The following is a 21,971-nucleotide window of genomic DNA, read 5'->3' on the forward strand; positions in this document are numbered from 1 at the left end:
AGAAAGTCATAACTGATCTCCCTCTATCACTACCAGAGTCAACAGTGCCAAATTATCAGCCAACGCAAATTACCATCAAGATACTACTAATTTTGTGTGAATCTGTGCTGAGTTACTCTGGTGCAGAGATGAAGAACCTTTGGCCTCCGGATGTTGTTGGACTCCAATTCCCAACAGCCCAGTCAGCATGGCCAATAGTCAGGGATGAAGGGGGCTGTAAACCAGCAACCATTGGAGGGTTACAGGTTCCCCTCTCCTGCTGTAGTGTGTGTTTTAAAACTGCAATTTTCCATTGTTCTAACTGCCCATTTTAAATACTGCTGGTTGTTAATGCTTGCAATTAGCATTGGGCTTGTTTATTCTGCCAAGGTATGGCAGGTCAGCTTGCTGGCTTTGGGGTGCTTTTGAATTTATTAAGCAGAACCTTGCAAACCTGAGCTGAGGCAATTAGTGCAAGCACTGCACACTACTCTCTAGGAATGTCGGGGGGGGAAGTGCTATCATATTGTGCAGGCACTTCCCCTGTATATTAATACTCTCTTTCTGTGCATTCTGCTTGACCTTTGCAGTTTGCTAATTTCTGAGCCAGTGCCCCTTTCAGACACAAATAGTACAACTGCATTATGTAACTGATTACATAGGGTTTATCTTGGATAGTGGCCCACCTCTACAGTTGCAATGACGCTTGCGATGTGGCTAGCATTAGCGACAGAGCAGGCCATTACATGCCTGAGCTTTGCAATATTTTCTAACATGGCTGAGAACCGTAGCGCAACATCAAATTTGGGTCAAAACATCACTGTAAATGGAATTGTTTATCGAATTCTAGCATCTTGGTATCTCCTGAATTCAGATGCGTGATTCAAAGCGACAGTTCTTAATGAAATATTTGCTATTTTCAGTCATCTTTCTGGTAGCACATTTCCATGGCAACGGCAAATGTATATGCGAGTCTTTGGATGGCTGAAAGTAAGAGGGCTGCTCAACTATTGTTGTCATTGTTTCTAGTGAATTCCAAAAGAGAAGTCAGATTTACTCTGTCCAGAGTGTTTCTCTTGCTGGGATATAAGCCCCATAGGGAGAGATCAAATAGCTGTATCTCAGGTCCCTTGAGCCATCCATGTGAGCTACTGTAATGTAGCACAGCAACTTGTCTATCATGCCCATCCTTTCTTGGGGCCAGTTGGCATGATTATTCTCCACCCCACCCTGCAACAGAATTTTAATATGGAGGTTGTACACTGAAGTGGTTATAGCCTTGAATAGCGTTTTGAATCCTCTCAAGACCTGGGTTGAAATCGCATAGCCATTACACCTTGGAAAAGGGATCTGAGCCAGGGGTTGGTGAGTATTCAAAGAGCAGTGAATACTCACTTCAGCCCATGAGTGAGCATTCACAGAGATCACTCACTGTGCTAAGAAAAAAAATCCCCTGAAAAGGCCCAACTTATGATGTTGATACTCAAAGACATTTTGTGGCCTGAGGTGATGGACAAGAGGGCACCCCCTCCATTCCATGTAAAGAAGGTGGCTGGACTGGCATTTGACTTATTTCAATACTAGCAGTGGGATAGTGTTCCCTATAGGATAGTTATGCTACAGCATGGCAGGCTGTCCCCAAACCAAAGCCATACAGTCAGGCAGCAGCTGCCCCCAGCATCTACCACCCAAGCTGGTTGCCTCAATTTGCCTAATGGTAGGGCTGGCACTACTTTGCCAACAATCATGTGAATTTTCTCTTTGGAGCTTGGCCTCCAAAGGTGTTAAAAGCCAGCTGTAGCATAGGTGCCACCAGATGGCATTATTCTCTTAAACTCAAAAAAACCCCAGCTATTCACTTAGCCATGTTGGATGCCAGAGAGCTTCAAGAGCACAAAGACTATATTTGTCTTTTGTTAACTTTTTTTTCCTTGACGCAAATGTTTTTTTAACATCTTTCTCATCCAGAACCAGTCTCTTTCTAAGGCTATGAACTAAACTGCTTTACTGCCCACTTCGGAGTATGACTGTTGAGGTGCCCCCTTGCAAAGACAGGACACCTTTTGGCTCTGCCGTTGCTGCTCTGCAGCCCTCTTAGAGCCTTCCTGCCAGGCATGGGGCACCCCCTGGGACATGAACTCTGCAAGGCTGTACACCAATGCAGCTATAACAAATGCTGCTAAATATGTTTATTAGTTAAGGAGGCTGAAAACCAGCCTCTCCTCTTCAAGGGCTTAGGGCCAAACTCCACGTAAGTCAAATGCATCTTTGTGTCTAACATGAGCGTCAGAGGCATGTTAACTGGGGCAGCGGTGTGCTGATTAATGAGATCAGTGAGACTGGGAGAGGGAATGTAACCTGCAGCAGTCCTGGGGAAAATTCCTCCTCTGAGGCTATCAGGTGGAGGCTGGTCCATTAGGGCAAATGGGGGACTGCCCCACCACCCTCAATCTGTTCCCAGACAGACTTGCCTGTCTGCTTTCTTACTTTTATCTAGTCCAGGGGTGGCACTGGCAGGCAGCTTTTTCCTCCTTAGTCTGTGTTGCCATTGTGCAGGTGTGGGGAACCTTGGGCCCTCCTGATGTTGCTGAACTACAACTCCCGTCAGCCATGGCCAATGGCTGTGCTTGCTAGGGCTGATGGGAGTAGTACTTCAGCAACATCTGGAGGGCCAAAGGTTCCCCACACTTGCCATTGTAGAACTCAGCAAGTAGTAAGGTGGGGGCAAAACAAGAATTAGTTGGGCCTGTCTGTCATTGGCTCTGGCTTCACCTCCTGTTGGCCTCTCTGCATTCCACCTTACCAGTCCCAATGAGAACCAGCCACCACTGGAAACTAGCATGTGTGTTTGGGAGGAATTTTCCCTTCCCTCTCATTGGCACCAAAAGGTGGCCCATAGCATTAGCAGTGGACCTTCAGAATCTGCCTTGGTGCTGAGGCTTGGTTTGCCAAGGAAAGCAGGAGCCTTTGTCACAGGAGGATAAGAGACTTTGTTTGGGGGTCTTCACACACCTATTGCTAGTTTCCTTCCCTGTCCCCTAGACCCTAGGGAAGGTCAAACCAAAATGCAGAGTCAAAACAAAGGACACAGCAGCCAATAAGGTAAACAGAAGAAAGGCTTTATTTGTCTCAAACAGGAGATGACAAAAAAAAAACCCTACTAGGGCTCTTCCTTACTGGTAGGCTAGCAATGGGGTTGAGAGAGAATGAGAATATGGTATTAGGAGATGGGCAGCGGGAGGTTTATAAAACATTCAGAGTCGCATCCCATTCGCTTAACTCTCATGTTGGCCATAGCACATCCTCATTGGCTGTCAGGCAGCCAGACAAATTTCCCAATTAAAAACAGACAGTTCAAGGCAAAGGGAGGAGGAGCCAGGCTACAGTTAAATTTGATCAACAAGGGCTGAGGTATGGCTCGCAACAAAGTAGGGGAAGCAGGAAGGGCTCTGTAGCAATAATTGCCCTGGGGATTTGGAGAGCTGCTCTCTCTCTCTCTGCTACTATTGTACTAAAGTCTTCCATTGCTGGGCCTAGTGAGACGTAATTGATCCGGGGCAGGTAGCCTGGGGGCCTGGAAGGAAATTATTCAAGGGCTGGGAGGCATTTCATGACCATCTGACTTTCTCCCCAATGAGAAGAGAGCCCAGGCAACACATTCTGATTCATTCTGTCCTCAGTGGGGATATCCCAACCCCATACTCTACAGTGACCTCTCTCGGTTGCCCTGAAGGCATGGAAGGATCTGTCAATTTCTCTCAGTTTCTCACTTTCTAATTTTAAATTTGGTTCTCTGCATTTCTGCACCAATTTGAGGATTTTTTTTTAAAAGTCCATGAAAATTCTTCAGCATTGTAGTGTTAATTTCTCCTAATAAATACATTTTTATATGCAGTTTTTACTAATGTACTCATTTTTGGCAACCAATTCATCCAAATATTTTATACTGTTTTGTGATATTTTCACCAATATGTTCATTTTACGCACACTCCCGTAATTTATACATTTTTGTAGTAAACTGGTTGGAGAACTTCATTGCAAAATTCAGATAAGCGTGAATTTCGAAGGGTAGCTGTGTTTTGGTTGTCATCGTGTCTCAGAAATTGCAAATTTAAGAAATTCAGCTTTAAATCTGAACTGAATTGAATTTCTCCCCCCTCCCTAGTGACCTGACAGCAAGCTGCAAAAAAATAATGACGACAGGGAGAGATCTTTCGACAAGAGCAACATGATCACAGACAGACAAGCTCCAAGAACCTCCCCCCTCCCCCCAACATGACACTCTTGAGTTAGGAAAGCAGGAGACAACTCATCTTCCACTCATCTACTTCTTCTTTGGAACCTTCTCCTTTGTGACCATATCAGAAAACTCTGCAATGGAAACAGTTAGGTGAAGTGGATAGATCTGGGGAGGGTGGATTATTTAAGGCAGTCATTCAACAGCTTTTTGTCTTCCTTTTTTAAAAATAAATTAATAAGCAAGCGCTACTTTATGAATTTTGGGGGCCACCATCTGCCCAACCCTATGAAACATAAGCTTCCTCTCTGCTACACTGCACTATCCCAAAGCCTGAGCCTAAGAAAGAGTCCATGGATGGAGGCCACTTTTCTGATAAGGCAGCACAACCCTTTATTTAGGGGAAGCATTTCTTTCCTGGGGCCATTTTCTTCAGAAATAATGTCTGGTTCTACCCAATCAGCTTCATAACTTGATGACAATGTACTATACGTAGCCATTTTAAGTGGCCTCCACCTGGTGCTATAACATGTAAAGCAGCCCTAGATTGGCTCTAGTCTGGCACTCTCGACTATTTGTGCAGTAATATGAAGGGAAGGGGAGCCAGTCTGTCTATCCTAGCTGTTGCTAGCCTGATGCAAAATGTTTTGCTGCCTGAAATGAGGGACAAAATGTTTCCCTGCTCCCAATTCTACAGATAAACTCCAATGACATGGGCAGTGGAATCTTCGATAAACACTGGTAATTGGGCAACATCACCTCAACTATACTTGAGGGCAGCAGACTAGCTTAGGAGATACAGAGAAGGCTAGCGTAGGGGGCTCAGGGGGAATGGTGGGGAGGCTGTTGCCATCCCTTGGCATTTGCTGCCTGAAATAGTTACCACACTCTGCCTAATACTAGGGCTGGCCAGCCAAATAAGCATGTGCCGGTAGACAGGCAACCTGTTTGACCTGTATTGCTTACCAAAGCAGCCACAGTATGTCTAGGTCAGAGGATCCCCCCATTTTGCTTCCAGTCTCCATCCTCTTCCAGGGCAGCTTGTCCCCATAGTTTTTCATTAACCATTTTAGTAAGGTTGCCATGCATCTCTTCAGAATACCTGGTTCTAGCAATGGCTTCAGGACCAGACCTAGATGTGGTGGTCAAGTTGCAGCAGGAGCCCTACTGTCTCATTTCCCATTTGCTCAGACTTTCACACCTTTCCTTTAACAATATTGGATACAAGCAACTGGATAGGTAGACCCACCCATTTCTAAGCAAGACTGGCTATCCTTAGGCCACTCCCTGGTTCTGAGCCCCAGAGTCCCCAGTGCTATAGTCAGACATGCAGTCATTATTGCCATGATACATTCTATGCTCACCTTGAAAATCAATCCGTCCATCCCCATCTGTGTCAGCTGCTTGGATCATGGCTTCAGCCTCTTCATCTGATAATGGCATCATTGGCATGTTGCTGGGCACTGTGGATAAGATGTACCTATAGACAGGAGGGACAAACTGAGCCAGCAGAGAGAGAGAAAGTGGAAATGTGTGGCTGAGATTACTCTTCAGCCAGAAGCAGAGACAGTACCACATCTAAGGCTTCTAGTTTTGCAGGATATTCTAGCTCAGGGATGGGAACTTGTAACGCCATCAGCCCCAGATGGCATAGTTAATGGCAAGAGATTGTAGGAGTTGTAGTCCAACAACAGATGGTGGGCCACCATTTCCCTATGCCTGTTCTAACCAATGGGCTATTTTTCCATATCTCAGGTGGCAGACAGGCAGCATCTTTTCCCTGAAACCTCTGCTCTCCTGGGACATCTCTTTTCTCCTGCTTTGGAATAAAGGACTCCAGCCAAAAAAGGGGTCAAAGCTTAACTGGTGACAGATTTGGATACCTATAGCTAAGTACGCATGATGTGTCTTAGTCATCTTAGCTAAAATGAGCAGACAGAATACAGGACAGAGTTTATAATTGTTATGGACAAAAGTGGGTTTCAGCAGGGGCAGCTGGCCATGCTAGGATGAAAGAAGTAGCAAGTGCTGCTGACATTTTCTGCAATAGTAATTGCAAGCAGGGTTTGGTTGTTTTTTGCACCTGGACACATAGGGTGGGGATGGACAGGGTACAAAGCCTCAGCTCCACCTTAGCAGAATTAACCCTTTTGAGTCTGAGAAAAATGGCAGTCAAGCAGCAGCTCAGCTCAAAGCAAGCCTCTCCTGTGGGTGTGGGTGGGTTGCTGTAGGGAGGGTAATATGATGTGCAAAAGTGCATCAAAGGGGGTGTAGCAACTAAGGCACATCAAAAAGGAGTAGTATTATTTCAACTGGTAAAGTGACCTATGTGGTAATGGGAAAGCATTGGTTATATGCAATTAATTATCCAACACTGTGGGGGCCAGTTCACATGGCGATTTAATGTGAGATGGGTTCTACTTGCATGCCCATTTAATTTAAAGCGATCACATGACATAGGAGGCAAAGGGAAGGCATCCTGATGCTTTTAGCTTCTAATCTGCAGCAAATCAATCCAATTTTAATCTGAAAAGGGAAGGAAAAACCGTCTGTATGTCGTATCTCCGGGGGCTTGTAGACGCTTAGCTCCGATGCTTTTGTGAGTCCACACCCACTCCCTCCTCCTCCCTTTGTTATGTCATTTCTTGCTGGCTTCCATTCTGCAAGCCTGCTGCAAATGGTACTTTTTTTTCTTTCCCCCCTGTGCAAAAAAGCACAACATTGTTCAAACAAATATTTGTATTTCTGCTGGATTCTGAAAATACAAGGATTTTGTCTTTTTTTATGAAACTTACTCTAGAACAAACTGAGCATGCTCAGTTGCCAAGGTAACCAGAGGAAGAGATAGTTTGAGCTTAAGAGGGCATAGTCATTAGGAAGCTACGTGATTGACTCTTTCCTTTCAGTATGAATGGAAAACAGTGATTGGAAGGTAGGAAGTGTGATCTTTAAACTCCCATCGCGATGGAAAAAGCTTTGTCTTTAAAATGGAGTTCAGCTCCCATGTGAATGAACCCCGGGTCTCACCAGTTCTCCTTGATATATTGGCAACCCTATGGAGCAGCTGGTTCCCAAACAATCACTTCCAGATCTCAAACAAGCCCAGCTACCTGAGATCCTTTTCAGCTTGTCAGTCTGAAGTTATAATCTATAGAGTGATACCTTCTCAAAATTTTGTGTTGTGTAGGGATTCTTCTATGTTGTAGGAAGAATGAATGGGTGATACCCAACATTAGCCATAAATGAACTTAAGTCCATTGGTATCAGTGGGTCTAGTCTGGCTAATGTTGGTAGTCACCTTATGTCTTCCCATGTTTATTATTTATTTATTTATTATTTGATTTATATCCCGCCCTTCCTCCCAGTAGGAGCCCAGAGCAGCACCTCCTCCTGACATTTACAACAAACATTTGAGAGCAAAGTTATCTCACTTGATTTCATTCCACTCAATGAAGCCACTCCCATCCTTGTCAAGCACTTGGAAGGCCTTTCGCAAGTGAATCTCCCGCTCCTCTGACGTCAGAAACTTCTGCATGTATTCAAAGAACTTTGTGTAGTTGAATGAAGCTGCAACAGATTGGGTAGCTTTCAATTCAAAAACTACTTTGCTAAGATATAGTGGATTTGTGCTGTAGGACTTTATAGAAGTGCAGTAAGTAAGCTCTGATTTTGTATATACTGTAGCTACTTAGATTTCCAAATTAAGAGTCCCAGGTTTTCTTGGTGCAGGGGGAGGACTCAAGCCAGAAGCAAATATACAAGAAGAAAAGTAACCTCTAGACAAAGAATGCAGCCCTGGAAGTTGACCCAAGGGTTATATTTATTTAGGGTTACAATTCATATTCATGATCTCTTGCAGATTATTTAACCCCTCTTTTGGGGCTGAGGACAGCATTGTCCCATTGTCAATCTTCTGGGGACCACATGTCAAAGTGGGCATGGCTGAAGTAGAAAAACAGGTGTGGCCAACTTTTTATTTTTAAAAAACATATTTGGTGATTTGGGAGGGGTCACAAAAACCTTTTGGCATCACAGTGGGATACCTATAGGAGTAGTCAGTAAAAAAAAAGTATTGTTTAATTTCAATGTTTAAAAAAGTAGACACATTTGGGGAGCTGCGAACAACCTTTTGACATCACAGCATCACATCAGGAGACGTATGGGAGCAGACAGTACAAATGTTTTTAAAAAATAATTTGAGGGGGATATTGGGGGAGGCGTATGTGGACTGTGGGCTTGGAAGTCAGTGTACAGAAATGAGGAGTGCTTGTTGCTCCAAGTGAGCTAATCTCAGTATCTGCTGAATGTATCTGTTTTTAAGTGCTTCCAAGTTCTGTTCCCTCTGTTCCTTACCATGATGCCTCATGTCTGAAGGCAGCAGGTCAAGATCCTTGTCAGTCAGGGATGCACCCATGGCCAAGGCCATCTTCTTCATTTGGCAATTAAAATCGTTCTCCATACTGCTGTTGCTCGCACAAGAAATGGAACGTGAACGTAAGACAATGCTGTTGTATATCACACATACACATCAGCAACGCTAGCCTGACTTGAGCATTCCCCTTGACTCACCATAACCTCCTCCAAACACCTTCTCTGACAAGAGGGGGAAAACAGAAACAAATCCCAGCATCTAAAAAGCAGCAGGTGAATCTCAGGACTGCTTCAAAAGAGTGCTTGTAAAGCACATTCCAGCATAGAAAGCAGTTCACAAAACTTCTTGTAAATCCTTACAACAGCCCTATAAGATAATCACAAATTAATATTTGTGCAGCACTTCCAAATATTCAAGGTACTTTGCATGCATTCTTGAGTTATAATCCTTACAATAGCCCTGTAAGGTAAGTCAGCATCAGCATTATTACTATTATTATTCCCCATATTGCAGATGGGGTGGGACAGGGGAATGAGTCCAAGAGTGACTCGCTTTATGGCAGAAATGAAATTCAAACTGGGAATTTCCTGACTTGCTGTGCAAGCCTGTTTAATGCTTACTCAGAAATAAGTCCCACTGTGTTCAATGGGGCTTGCTTCCAAGTAAGTATGTACTGTATAGGATTGTGATATCAATCTTTTCTTTAGCCTCTCACTACACCAATATTGGGATAGGCCAATATTACTGGAAATTGTAGACTAAGCCTAAGGCCAGCTAATAAGATTGTAAGAAAGGGGATATTTTAAACTGGGTACCTACTCTCTTAGCCATTCTCCTACACCTTTACACATGACATTTCCTGACATAGGTTTACACTGATGTCAGAAAAAACACACCCTTAAGTACACCAGTGTACACGAGGACCCTATGCATCTATTATTTCCAGGCTTACGCTTACAGGGAAACTGGAATCAGTAGGGGTCTCCAAATATGTACTCATCTCAAAGGAAGGCACACCCTCCAAAATCCAAAATAGACACACATGTGATACTTCCGCATGATGCACATACAGTCTGCATCTGTGCTGAAATTGTTTTTAGATGTTTTGATTGTTTTATCACTTGTTTGCCACCCTGGGGTCCTTTCGGAAAAAGAGCGGGATATAAGTTTAATAAAATACATTAAATAATAATGATGTACACCTGTGTAGTTCTATAGAGGGAAAGTGCTGTCTGTGCTCAGAGAAGGATAAATCAAACCCAACACTAAGGACCATTTCATATATTATGCAGCACCAGACCTGGGCATGCTATGAAGCCCTACTCAGCAGGGAGCACAGGCAATCCCAACATCCCTGATCAATGTATTTTTATGATACACCTGTTCTTAAATACCTGTTTGCCACATTCACTCCTTATTTTCTCTTTTAGGTGAAAAAGTAGGTACATGGAAAGCTACTTCATGCCAGGTGACACTGTTTCTCCATGTAACCCAGTGTTGCCTATTCTAGGAATAGCTAATGCCCTCCACATGTTGTTCGACTCCATTTCCCATCAACCCCAGCCAGCATGGCCAGTGATCAGGGATAATGGGAGTTGTAGTGCAACAACATACTGAGGGCACCAAGTTGGCTACTACTGGCCCTTGTAGTAACTGTAGTCAAACAAATCTCTGAAATCTCAAGGAGGCAAGAAGTAGTAGTGATGGGGGACTTCAACTACCCGGATATCTGCTGGGAGACAAACTCTGCGAAGCACAAAGCCTCCAACAAATTCCTGATGGGCCTTGCTGATAATTTCCTCTTTCAAAAAGTAGAAGAAGGAACAAGGGGATCGGCAATCCTGGACCTGATCTTAACTAACACGGACGAATTGGTCACGGGAATTAAAGTGGTCAGTACCTTGGGGGAAAGTGGCCACGTAATGCTGGAATTCGTGATTCTGGGGAAAGCCAAAGAAGAATATAGTCAAATATGGACCTTGGATTTCAGGAAAGCTGATTTTAGCAAGCTCAGGGAAATGATGGGTAGGATCCCGTGGCTAGATAGACTAACGAAAAAAGGAGCCCAAGAAGCGTGGGAGTTCATGAAGAACGTATTACAAAAAGCGCAATCGCAAACAATTCCAAAGAGGAAGAAAAATGGAAGACATCGGAAAAAGCCAATGTGGCTACATGGAAGACTGGTGGAGGAGGTAAAAGTAAAAAAGAGCATGTATAAAGAATGGAAGGAAGGACGCATCACCAAGGAAGAGTACCGACGAGCGGCTCGGGCTTGCAGGAATAGCGTAAGGAAAGCTAAAACCCAGAATGAGCTGAGGCTGGCGAGGGAAGTGAGGAACAGCAAAAAGGGGTTTTTCAGATATGTTCGAAGCAAGAGAAAGACCAAGGAAACGGTGGGACTGCTGCTCAATGAGGATGGCAAAATGTTGACAGATAATGAGGAAAAAGCAGAACTGCTCAACACCTACTTTGCCTCCGTTTTCTCCCAAGAAGGGAACAGTGTGCAACCTTGCATCGGTAGCAATCTCAGTAAGGGGTCGGGACTGCAGTTCGAGATTGATAAGGAGATAGTCAGGAAATACCTAGTTAACCTAAATGAGTTCAAATCTCCAGGGCCTGATGAACTGCATCCCAGAGTATTGAAGGAACTTGCGGATGTACTCTCGGAACCTCTTGCCATCATCTTTGAGAAATCCTGGACAACAGGAGAGGTGCCGGAGGATTGGAGACGGGCAAACCTCGTCCCGCTCTTTAAAAAGGGTAAAAAAGAAGATCCGGGGAATTACAGGCCAGTCAGTCTGACTTCAATACCGGGAAAGATATTAGAACGGATAATAAAAGAGTCCATTGGCAACTATCTAGATGACAATGCTGTGATTAGTAGGAGCCAGCATGGGTTTGTCAAGAAAAAATCCTGTCAAACTAATCTCATCTCTTTTTTTGATCGGGTCACTAGCTTAGTAGATGGTGGAAATGCTGTAGATGTCATCTATTTAGATTTCAGCAAAGCATTTGACAAAGTCCCCCACGACCTTTTGATTAGCAAACTCGTCAAATGCGGACTACATGGAAATACTGTCAGGTGGATTCACAACTGGTTGGAAAACCGTACTCAAAGAGTGGTCATCGGTGGCTCTGCTTCGGATTGGAAGGAGGTTTCGAGTGGAGTGCCGCAGGGTTCTGTCCTGGGGCCGATACTCTTCAACATTTTTATCAATGACTTAGATGATGGGGTGGAGGGAAACCTTATGAAGTTTGTGGATGATACGAAACTGGGAGGGATAGCTAACACAATGGAAGACAGGAATAAAATCCAAAGGGACCTGGATAGACTAGAAAATTGGGCTGAAATTAATAAAATGACATTCAATAAAGACAAATGCAGGATTCTGCATTTAGGCCACAAAAACAAAATGCACGGGTACAGGATGGGAAATACCCAGCTTAGCAGTAGTGCGTGTGAGAAGGACCTTGGAATTGTAGTGGATCGCAAGATGAACATGACCCAGCAGTGTGACGCTGCGGCAAAAAAGGCAAACGCGGTTTTGGGCTGCATAAACAGAGCTATAGTTTCCAGGTCGAGGGAAGTAATAGTCCCACTATATTCTGCATTAGTCAGGCCTCATCTGGAATACTGCGTTCAGTTCTGGGCTCCTCATTTTAAGAAAGATATAGACAAGTTAGAGCGGGTTCAGAAGAGGGCGACGAGGATGATAGCCGGTATGGAGAACAAGTCTTATGAGGAAAGGTTGAAGGAACTTGGCATGTTCAGTCTGGTGAAGAGAAGGCTGAGGGGTGACATGATTACACTCTTTTAAGTACCTGAAGGGCTGTCACATAGAGGAGGGTACAGATTTGTTCTCTGCTGCCCCAGAGGGTAGAACTAGGTCTAATGGTTTTAAGTTGCAGGAGCGAAGATTCAGATTGGACATTAGAAGGAACTTCTTGACAGTAAGGGCAGTTCGGCAATGGAACCAACTGCCTAGGGAGGTGGTGGGATCCCCTTCGCTGGATGTCTTCAAGCAGAGGCTGGACAGCTATCTGCGGGAGATGCTCTAGCTGTGGATTTCCTGCTGTGAGCAGGGGGTTGGACTCGATGGCCTACAAGGCCCCTTCCAACTCTATGATTCTATGATTCTATTCTATGATTCTATAACTGTCTGGCAAAGGCCTTTCCTGCTACCTGATCCTTTTTACTGGAGATGCACCAGGGACTGAACATAGGACCTTTCTGCATGCAAACAATTGTATGTGACTGTCATGCCAGAAGGTTCTTTCTGGCAAAGAAATTTGCTAAGCTAAAGCTCTTGCTACATTGGGACCCACAGCGGAGTCCTGAAGCTGAATCTATTCCAAACTCACAAAAGAACAATTGAGGGCAGCCTTTCCTAACCTGGTGAAATGCATTGTGTGCATCTTTCCCCCTTTAAAAGCAAAAGCAGGCTCACTTAATTTCTGCCTATCAGACAGCTGTTAAAGGAGCGGGAGTTATCCCGAGTGTGATAAACCATGGCAAGAGCAAAGAGCTATGAAAAACAGGAAAGGGATGAAACAAACACCTGATAATCACAGCTGTGACCTGATTCGGTGAGGTGGACTCCTGATTCCGGAAGAGTCTTATTGTGCCTTGTGGTGCTTTGACAATAATTCCTTTGCCTATTCTTTTGACTGAACTGAATATACTGTGGATAAAGGAACTTTTAAAAAATTAACAATTAACTCAATACAATTCCCAATTATTACAGTAAGAGACCAAAAACAAGTATAAGCACTAAGTGAACACATTAGTCAGTATCTTTGTGAATTTTTTTGTGACAGTTGTGGCAATATCATTTCATCTTTCTGTACCACATATACAATAAAAGAATGCTAGACCTCTTCAAAAGTCTCTTTTATCTTCACACGTCTCAATGACCGATTCCTCTCAGTTAACTTTTCTGCTAATGCGAAAACTCACACTTTTCCCCCACCAACCTGCCATTGTAAAAGGAGATGAGTACTTCCAATAATGTGCTACCTCTACCTTAGTAGCCGCTAAAAAAATAAGAGTTTTTTTATGTGTAAGGTTTAGAAGCTCATCTGGAAATATAGAAATTAAGGCAAGCCCTGGGGCCATCGAGATGAGTTGAAGTATAACTAAGATCTCCTGAAACACCCATTACCAAAAGGTTTGGACCACGGGACACAACCACCACATATGAAAGAAACTCCCAAGCAGCCCACATCCCCTCCAACACTGAGATGATAAATGAACATTCTTTAGATTATGGAAGCAGTTGTATGCACAGGACAGTAATTGCATGATCGTTGCCGGGTGGTTAGCAATTTGCTAACATGCATATTGGTGACACCAAAGTGGCAAGCAATGAGTGACTTCTAGATGAATCCATCACTAGGCTCCACATAGGTGGTATTGAGGACAATGGGCCACAACTAAGAGGAGAGGAAATGGCAGCAGAGGCAAAGCCCCATGTATAAGATGACGCTCTAGGCATAGTACAATATTTGCAAACCAGTGGTGTCTATAGAAGCCACTTTGCCTTGGAGCAAGGCAAGGAATGAACTGGTAAATTCACACCAATGAGAAATAATACTAAAGGCAGAGATGCAGACTCCCAATATTTAAATCAGGGTGGAAGAACCTATGGTGCTCCAGATGTTGCTGGACTATAACTCAGATAAATCCTGAGTCCACTGACCATGCTGGCTACAGCTGTTTGGAGCTGGAGTCTGACAACATCTGGAGGGCCACCTGCAACTGGGATGGTGTAAAAGCCAGAACGGAACAGGCCGAAATGGGCCCTTTATAAAAGAATTTGATGCCAAAAACACTGGGATGTGTTAGAGACACTTGAGAACAACATTTAGGAACAAAAACCATTCCGATAGGATTTTATTAACCCTTTAACAACCAAAATGCCCTCCAGAACAGAATGAAACAGCCCGGAACGGTGACTTCCCAGCGAGCCAGACCTCCGAAATTCACCAGTCCCACATGACTACATGGGATGCATGCAATAAGACACAAAACTTCCACGCAAACGATGTTCCGATACCCGTTCCAGGCTATAATACACTTTTACGTAAAACAGCCCGGAACGGCAACTTCCCAATGAGCCAGCGTATTATAGCCCGGAACGGGTACCAGAACGTGGTTTGCGTGGACGTTTTGTGTCTTATTGCATGCATCCCATGTAGTCATGTGGGACTGGTGAATTTTGGAGGTCTGGCTCGCTGGGAAGTTGCCGTTCCAGGCTGTTTCATTCCGTTCTGGAGGGCATTTTGGTTGTTAAAGGGTTAATAAAATCCTATCGGAATGGTTTTTGTTCCTAAATGTTGTTCTCAAGTGTCTCTAACACATCCCAGTGTTTTTGGCATCAAATTCTTTTATAAAGGGCCCATTCCAGCCTGTTCCGTTCCAGTTTTTACACTGTTCCCCTGCAACTCTATGAACATTTCACAGATCAAAATAGGGCCACTCTTATAAGAAACGAAACCCTTTTCTTCATTATTACTGGTCTCTTCTCTACATGCTGTTTTCCTTTGTCTGCCTTCCACTCCCTTCTGAAGCAAGTAAGCTAGTAATCGTACCAAAACTATTCTTTTTTTTTTAAAAAAGACACTTTAAAATGATTATTAGGCTGTTAAGTCTTACATGGATCCAGGTGCACTAATTTAGAATAGCTAAAATGCTTTCTGGCCAGCTGATTAGTGGAGAGGGATGGGACTGAAGGAAACCTTGCATACTGGCAATTTGATTTCTTCTATCTGTATAGGCCAAGATGCATCCTCCTCCACCCACACCCCTTGTTGAGGGTGAAGGAAGCCATACATTTTTAGAGCAGTGGGATCACTCTTGAAGCACTTTCTCAGCATGCAGTCCAATTGCATCTTTCCTTTCTACTGCTCTGTCAAATGCTTTTAAAAATGGTTCTGTAAGCATGAATGAAAGCCAGCTGCACAAGGCACTGATTGGCTGCCCCCTGCATGATGTTACCAACAAACCTCACCTTCTATCAATCCCCAGAATAATTTGTAATTCAAAAATGTTTCCTTTTTTAAATTAATAAACAAACAAATGCATGAATGATCATGTAGAGATTGGTGTGTGTTTTAAAGATGTCTAGCCCATAAGAAGCATGTGAGAGGTGATAAGGCAAGATCAATGGCTGGCTCAGCGTACAGCTCACTAGTATGCATGTCTAACATTTAAGTCATGAAGCCAGGATCATCCTGAAGCTAAGGAGGGTGGCCACTTGCATGCCACCAAAAGAAAAAAGAAAAAAAAGAAATGCATCCCCTAAAAAGAGGATACATATTAACATAAAATTTGCATATGAGTATAAGTGAAAATCCAGAAATAATTACAATAATTTAAATAAAATATAGTACCTCTCGTCATAGTGACCTGTGTGCTTGGTCAGTCTGCTGTGCTGTCCAGGTGCTAGCTAACTGTTGAGGAACTTCGAGGCCCTTGCCCTCCCTTCTTAAGGGTACAGACGCACTTGCAGTTTTGCTGGCTTCAGTGCACCTTCGCCTCTGCTTTCTGAATGCGGGGATACACCATGCAAGTAAAACGCCACCCCTTTTACTCCAAAACCTCAGAGGTTGCAACTCCAGCACATTTTATCTTTAAGCCAGCTTAAAGCAGACTTCAGAACTGATTGGCCATCAACCCCGTTTTCACTCCAGGAGTGTCCAATGAAAACGCTTTTCTGTAGGCTCAGGCAGACACAATTATTGGCCCAATGCTTTGCTGTGGGCAGTCCTAATCAGCAGTGGGGAAGGTAGATGTGTCCAGCCATGGGCAAATGCATTTTGAACACATTTTAAACTGAAACCAGAGAAAATGTTCTGGCTGCTTTTGAAGCAGCTAGAGTGTCTGCGGCATAAGACTCTTTATCTTTAATCTGGATTTGGGCAGGAAGTCCTTCAAATATAGGACTCTTTCAAATAGGGGGACAGTCCCCTGTAAAGTAGGTCACATGGACACCTTACAGCTGATAGACAGGGCCAAACTGTGGCAGGGTAAGGCACCCACCTCTGACAGCAGATGCAGAGGGCAGTGAGTGGACAGAACTGAGAGTATCACATGGCCTGCCTTACACTTAATGGCATTTTCCGATTAACGTATTAACCAGTTTCAGCAGGGTTTTTTTTTAATGCCTGTTTTTAAAACAGAGTTAAGCATTGTAACATTTCTTCCTTACATTGAGGTATTTCATTCAAGCAGCTGAACACATCTACAAAGTATGCCAATCTTAAAAGCCACAATGAGTTGCGAAATAAAGAAGCGTATGTTGATGATTTCTTTCTCAAGAACTCCAGAACAGTCTTGTGAGCACTTTTCCTTGAGACAATCATCTCACTTTTACGTGTTCAGAACCTATTTCCTTGTCACTGTTTGGGCCCCCAGCTGCTGTCATGGTGGCAGCCACTGGGCAACCAAGCTATCTCACCGCAGCTCTAGCCCCCAGCATACTTCCATTCTGGGAGAAGTCTAGAAAGTCAGAGTAATAGACTACAAAGTGAACAGAGTGCCCTTGCTCCATACAGAGCACAGCTATAGGAAGGTGAGGCATATGGTTGGCCAGAAATATGTATCTTACTAAAAAAGCCTTATGCTTTACTCCTTCCACATGACAGCACTCATGGAAATTGATAAAATGAGTGTCTCATCAGAATAATGCATCCTAGCCCAGACATTGCATGTAGTTCTCCTTTGGTCTAATCAGCCTGAGCTGGAGTCCCAACGTTAGAGGCAACAGCTTTGCTGCAACCCACCTGTGGGTCCCAACCCATTGGCTGAAGACCTATAAGTTAGACAACATCTTTAGGACCCCATTCAGATCTGTTCCTGTGCTCCTAGGACAAGCCACTAGGTGTACTAGCTCATTCCATCTCCACACCAGAAGGGGGTGTCTAGTACCTACGGTCCATTTCTGAAACCATTTACCTTCACAAAAGTGAATCCTGGGAGATATATTCATGTGTATGTGGTTGAATTCAGTCCCACATGGTTAAGTCATGCTATTTACAAAGATTATCTTTTAGTTTTATCCAAGGAAAGGAAGCTTTCGATTGCCTGCTAAAACCACAGGCGGATTTCAAATTCCAGTAAATCCAGTAAATTCCAGTAAATGCACTGAGCTAGTTGCTCATCTTGCCAATCAAGCTGCCTGAGCTCAGTCTCTTTGGCTCTTTCCCCTTTGCTAGCAGCCAAATGTCTGCCAGCCAAGCTTAACTCCTGGGTGAGTCACTCTCACTTCCCAAACTCTGCATTGTACACTTCATTTAACAACAACAACTCTGCAAAATGCTTGATTACAAAGAAATATGACTGATAAAAGAGAAGACTCCTTTATTGAAAAGGAGAAAAGACAAGACCGGCTTCCATTTCAATCACAGGACCAGGAATCAAGAAGGTCCATTCCTGAGGGTGTGGTGTTTCTTCTCCATTAGGAAATGATGAGTGATGTATGTCTTATAGACTGTGGAAGTGTCAACATTTGATTATGCATAATGTGGACTGGCATGATGCAGGAACTTATAAACATAGCCTATGCTGTGCATGATAGAAAACCAGGCCTAGGCAGAAAGACAGTCCCCATTTCCCCCCCTTCTTCCACTTGAAACCATAGGAGAACTTTCTGGCACATCTCTAGCAGGTTCTCCAGGGGTCAGATAAAACTGCATGCAGCTCACAGGCTGCCAGGTGGTCATGCCACCCCTAAATCATGGTCAGTCAGTTCATATTAAAGAATATCAGATAAACTAGGCTGTAAATGTTAGGAAAAACACTAAGGGTTCCTTGCAGGCTTAGGTCAAGGGTAGCCAGAGAAGTGCCCGCCTCCAGTTTTTGTTGGACTCCACCTCCCATCAGTCCCAGCCAACATGGCCAATGTCAGGGATGATGGGAATTGCAAGCCAGAAACAGAGGGTACCACGCTGGCTACTGCGTCCTGAGTTAGATAAAAGATATGCAGGCTTATGATAAGCCCCAGATAAGCTCTGCTTAATGCAGAAAAAGAATATTGCCATTTCTGTCCCTGGCTGCAACGACACAATCAAAACAACATTTCAAATTCACATCTACAGTGAATTTTGTTGCATTCTATAGGAGAGATTAATAGGAGAGATTAATATTCTGGGTGCACCAGACAGATGCATTTGCAGACAAACCACCCACACAATCTCCATTGCTCGACTTGTCTTGCCTTCTTAGCATAGCATCACGGTGTTTGAGTTCAGTTTGTTATGACATCAGCATTCACCAGATAGAACTTATTTTACACGAAGTTCTCAGAAGTAAAAACTATCATTCAGCCTTTGAAGAAATACTGTAGGGATTGTTAATACTGCTAGACTGCAGCTATGGTTGACTGCAAGCATCTTGTTATGTCTAGAAGAAAGGACTGGAGCAGTGTATTAGAGGGTTCCTGTACTTGGAGGAGAAATAGGTTCCCATACAACATGGCTTCAGAAGAGTGGAGGCAGCATATCAGTGACCTGAAGGGGCAACCAGACTAGACCAGGTTAAGAAGTTGCCAAGCTAGATCGGCCATGTACTGTACTTAAAGGACAGTGAGGTATCCATACTGATCTGATCATTTTGTTTACTAATGACCTTCCCCACAGGAGGATGGGTCTTTGAGTGAGTGCCTTTGAAATCTGTTGTTTGCAAAGCCTGCCCAAAGTGCCAGTGCCTCTCCCAATTGTCCTAAAAATGCAGTGCTGCATGACAGTGATATCATTGGATATTAGCAGAGTAAACAAACAGCTCCCTGTACAATTGTCACTCTATTGCACTCCTATGGGCTTTGTCCTAGTCTTGCCCAGTATAAACACTCTCCAGGTATTAAGCAAACGAGGAACAGAAATTACACTGCTTCCTGAAGCCATGCCAGCAATGCACTGTGGTTCACGAGCTTAAACTTCTAGGATGTACGATGTATAGGGTGCAGTTGAATGATTCCTGTCTGACAGCCAATTGTGTAGGCCTCAGACCTCCTCCAAATCTTCTGCTTGCTGGGCTCACTTTGGGGAGCAGGGCAACAACAGCTTGAAGGCCTCTCCTGACAAAACCTAAGTTCTCCTCACCTTCCTTTGTTTAAGCTCAATCATGTATATCCTGGCACCCACTCTTCCTTATTAGCAGAAGACTGTTTATTTCTGGGGCTCGGCTGGGACTGTGAAGAAAGTTCTCCCTTCAACGCTTATCTTGACCCCTCCATTGCCTCCTCTTAGGGACTCTTATATTCGCAAGGCAATGTCTTGTGATGTGAACCAGTTCTAGGATTACGCACACAGTCTAAATAATTCAGCTTTCCCAATGGACCACTCCTGCTTCTGTCAGACTCTGCCTGCCAAGTGTTTATTTAGAAAAAGAGAGGGCAGTTTTTCTCCCTCAACTTTTGAGCATTCAGAGAGAACAGCCGTTCTCATATGAGGTAACTGCCCCAGAAGTTGTTTTCCTATTCTGAGAACCAAGTACTGAAGCAATCTGTTGGACATGTGAAGGCATGGTAAGGGGATCCTGGTGTGATCCCAATATTTGGACAAAAATATCTTAGCTAGTGCTGGCTGCCAAGCCAGCTGCCACTCTGGAAGATGCTGTTCCATATTATCCATGAACACCACTGGACACTAAGAGATTTGTCTGGACTCCCCCTTTATTTTCATACCCCTCTGGGGTTTACAGGCTCAAGTATCAATTGTATATAGTGCTATGGCAAGGAAGCCCACTTCTCTGAACTAGAAAAGGGGCTTGCTGAATTTGTGCATTGATATTGTACTTGCCTCTTGGTCTGTTTGCATCTTTGAAGGTCTCTTCATGAAACATTTTATTAACTATCACTAGTGTTTGAGAATTGGATTTTTCCGACATTGACATTTTTGCAAATCACCCCTCCCAGAGTTCTTTCAGAGATATAATTTAAATGTCTTTCCTGCATAAAAATAAAACTACATTTTCCACCCCCTCACAAGTTCTGCTTTATTGAATGCCTTAATTTAAAAGGTTGTACTCCTGGCAGTGAATAACTGTGCAGAAGTAGTAGCAGCGGCAGGAACAATAGCAGGCTAGGGCAAAAAGCAGCACTGGGTATGGTCAAAACATCACACACAGGCCTCGTTTATACATCAGAGTAAACCATGGCCAATAGCTTACCATGAACACACAGATGGCCTAGTGCCAAACAACAAACCACAATCCCTTAGTACTACATCCAAACTGGGGATTGTGGTCTGTTTTGCTCCAAATCAACTACAATCTGAATCCAAGGTTTGTTCTTGCCTGCTTAATCATGGTTTAACTGAGCAAAACAAACAATGAACCCCGGTTTGGACATAACACTAGGCTCATCGGTTGTGTTGCTTCCACTTGTGCTAGGAGAAGAGCAATTCAGAACTCATCTCATTCATGTACCCAGAGTGTACCATGATGAGTGAACTGGCCCACACTTTTCAAAATCCTCCCCCTCCCCAAACTAAAAATAAAACAAGCAAACAACAAAACAATCCAGAGATTCAGTTAGCCACTACCTTCTTATATGTTGCCAATCCTTTCCACAGCAGTACGACCACTGACTCTTTTATTACAACTTTCAATCAATGGTTTGAGCAACAGAACCTTGATTCCTGGTGCTTGAAATACCCAGGAATGTCAGCTCTGAGATGGGTTTATTTTATATAGCCCTACCAATGTTGCAGGTAGCATCACAGGGATTCCTTGTGAGTTGACTAAATGCCAACAGCCTTTCTTGGCTCATAGACTATAACTTCAACAAAGCTAGTATCCCTAACCACCAGTTTACCAAGCTCTCAAACTGTTCTTCTTTTCTGAACTGGAATGGCTGGCTGCCTTCACCAGTTTCACTCATTCCCTCTTTCACCAACCAGAGGAATATTCTGAGTGCAACTCTTAATGCTTTTGTGAAAACCTACCAGTTTGTTCTCCTCTAACTATACACTCCCTCTGGTAACTGTATAAATAAATTAGCTTCTCTCTCCCTAGTCATTGAATATATATTCACAGAAATACCTACCTGCCACAGATTTCCTCACACTGGGTCTTGGCAGGCTCCTTTTTGTAAAGCTAAACCACATCCCTGGCTTTTATAGGGCCAGGTCCCTTTGCTCAGCTTTGCTATTTATGGTGAGATGCACCTGTCAGGGATGCATCCTGAAATTCTCCTGGGTCCTTTCAAGACGCTAATGGATCATCTTAGGGGGTTATGTGGTATTATCAATTGTCACTGGTAACTGGACGCTCGGCATCAGATATCATACTGGCCAAGGCAAAATCTACAGAGCATGCTCCTCACCACACAAACCAAGTTCACCATTATGCAGCAGAACCAAGAAAGTGGCTGAGATGAGGAA

At 43.8% G+C, this 21,971-nt stretch overlaps 1 protein-coding gene across 2 annotated transcripts; it reads right to left on the minus strand.

Annotated features, from left to right (window-relative positions):
- Window positions 1-3,082: 3,082 nt before the first annotated feature.
- Window positions 3,083-21,740, minus strand: PVALEF (parvalbumin like EF-hand containing). 2 transcript variants are annotated; one of them, XM_061615767.1, is made up of 6 exons: window positions 21,635-21,679; window positions 15,981-16,134; window positions 8,570-8,679; window positions 7,648-7,783; window positions 5,581-5,696; window positions 3,083-4,350 (listed from the first exon to the last, which is right to left on the minus strand). In XM_061615767.1, exons 3-6 carry the CDS (start codon window positions 8,673-8,675, stop codon window positions 4,304-4,306), a joined length of 405 nt encoding a protein of 134 aa, XP_061471751.1. In that variant the 5' UTR covers window positions 8,676-8,679; window positions 15,981-16,134; window positions 21,635-21,679; the 3' UTR covers window positions 3,083-4,303. The 2 variants fall into 2 exon arrangements, with proteins under 2 accessions (XP_061471751.1, XP_061471750.1); XM_061615766.1 differs by lacking the exon at window positions 15,981-16,134 and having other exon boundaries at window positions 21,635-21,740.
- Window positions 21,741-21,971: the final 231 nt, after the last annotated feature.

This window comes from Rhineura floridana, chromosome 3 (genome assembly GCF_030035675.1).
Source record: "Rhineura floridana isolate rRhiFlo1 chromosome 3, rRhiFlo1.hap2, whole genome shotgun sequence".
Lineage (NCBI taxonomy): Eukaryota > Metazoa > Chordata > Lepidosauria > Squamata > Rhineuridae > Rhineura > Rhineura floridana.

What these genes read in the sequence shown, in the direction of transcription:
- PVALEF (XM_061615766.1), bottom strand. Translation starts at nt 8,675, where the DNA reads ATGGAGAACGATTTTAATTGCCAAATGAAGAAGATGGCCTTGGCCATG. An exon ending in TTCAGACATGAGGCATCATG is followed by an intron (nt 7,784 to 8,569) that starts GTAAGGAACAGA and finishes AATCTGTTGCAG; the next exon opens with CTTCATTCAACTACACAAAG. An exon ending in TGGACGGATTGATTTTCAAG is followed by an intron (nt 4,351 to 5,580) that starts GTGAGCATAGAA and finishes TTTCCATTGCAG; the next exon opens with AGTTTTCTGATATGGTCACA.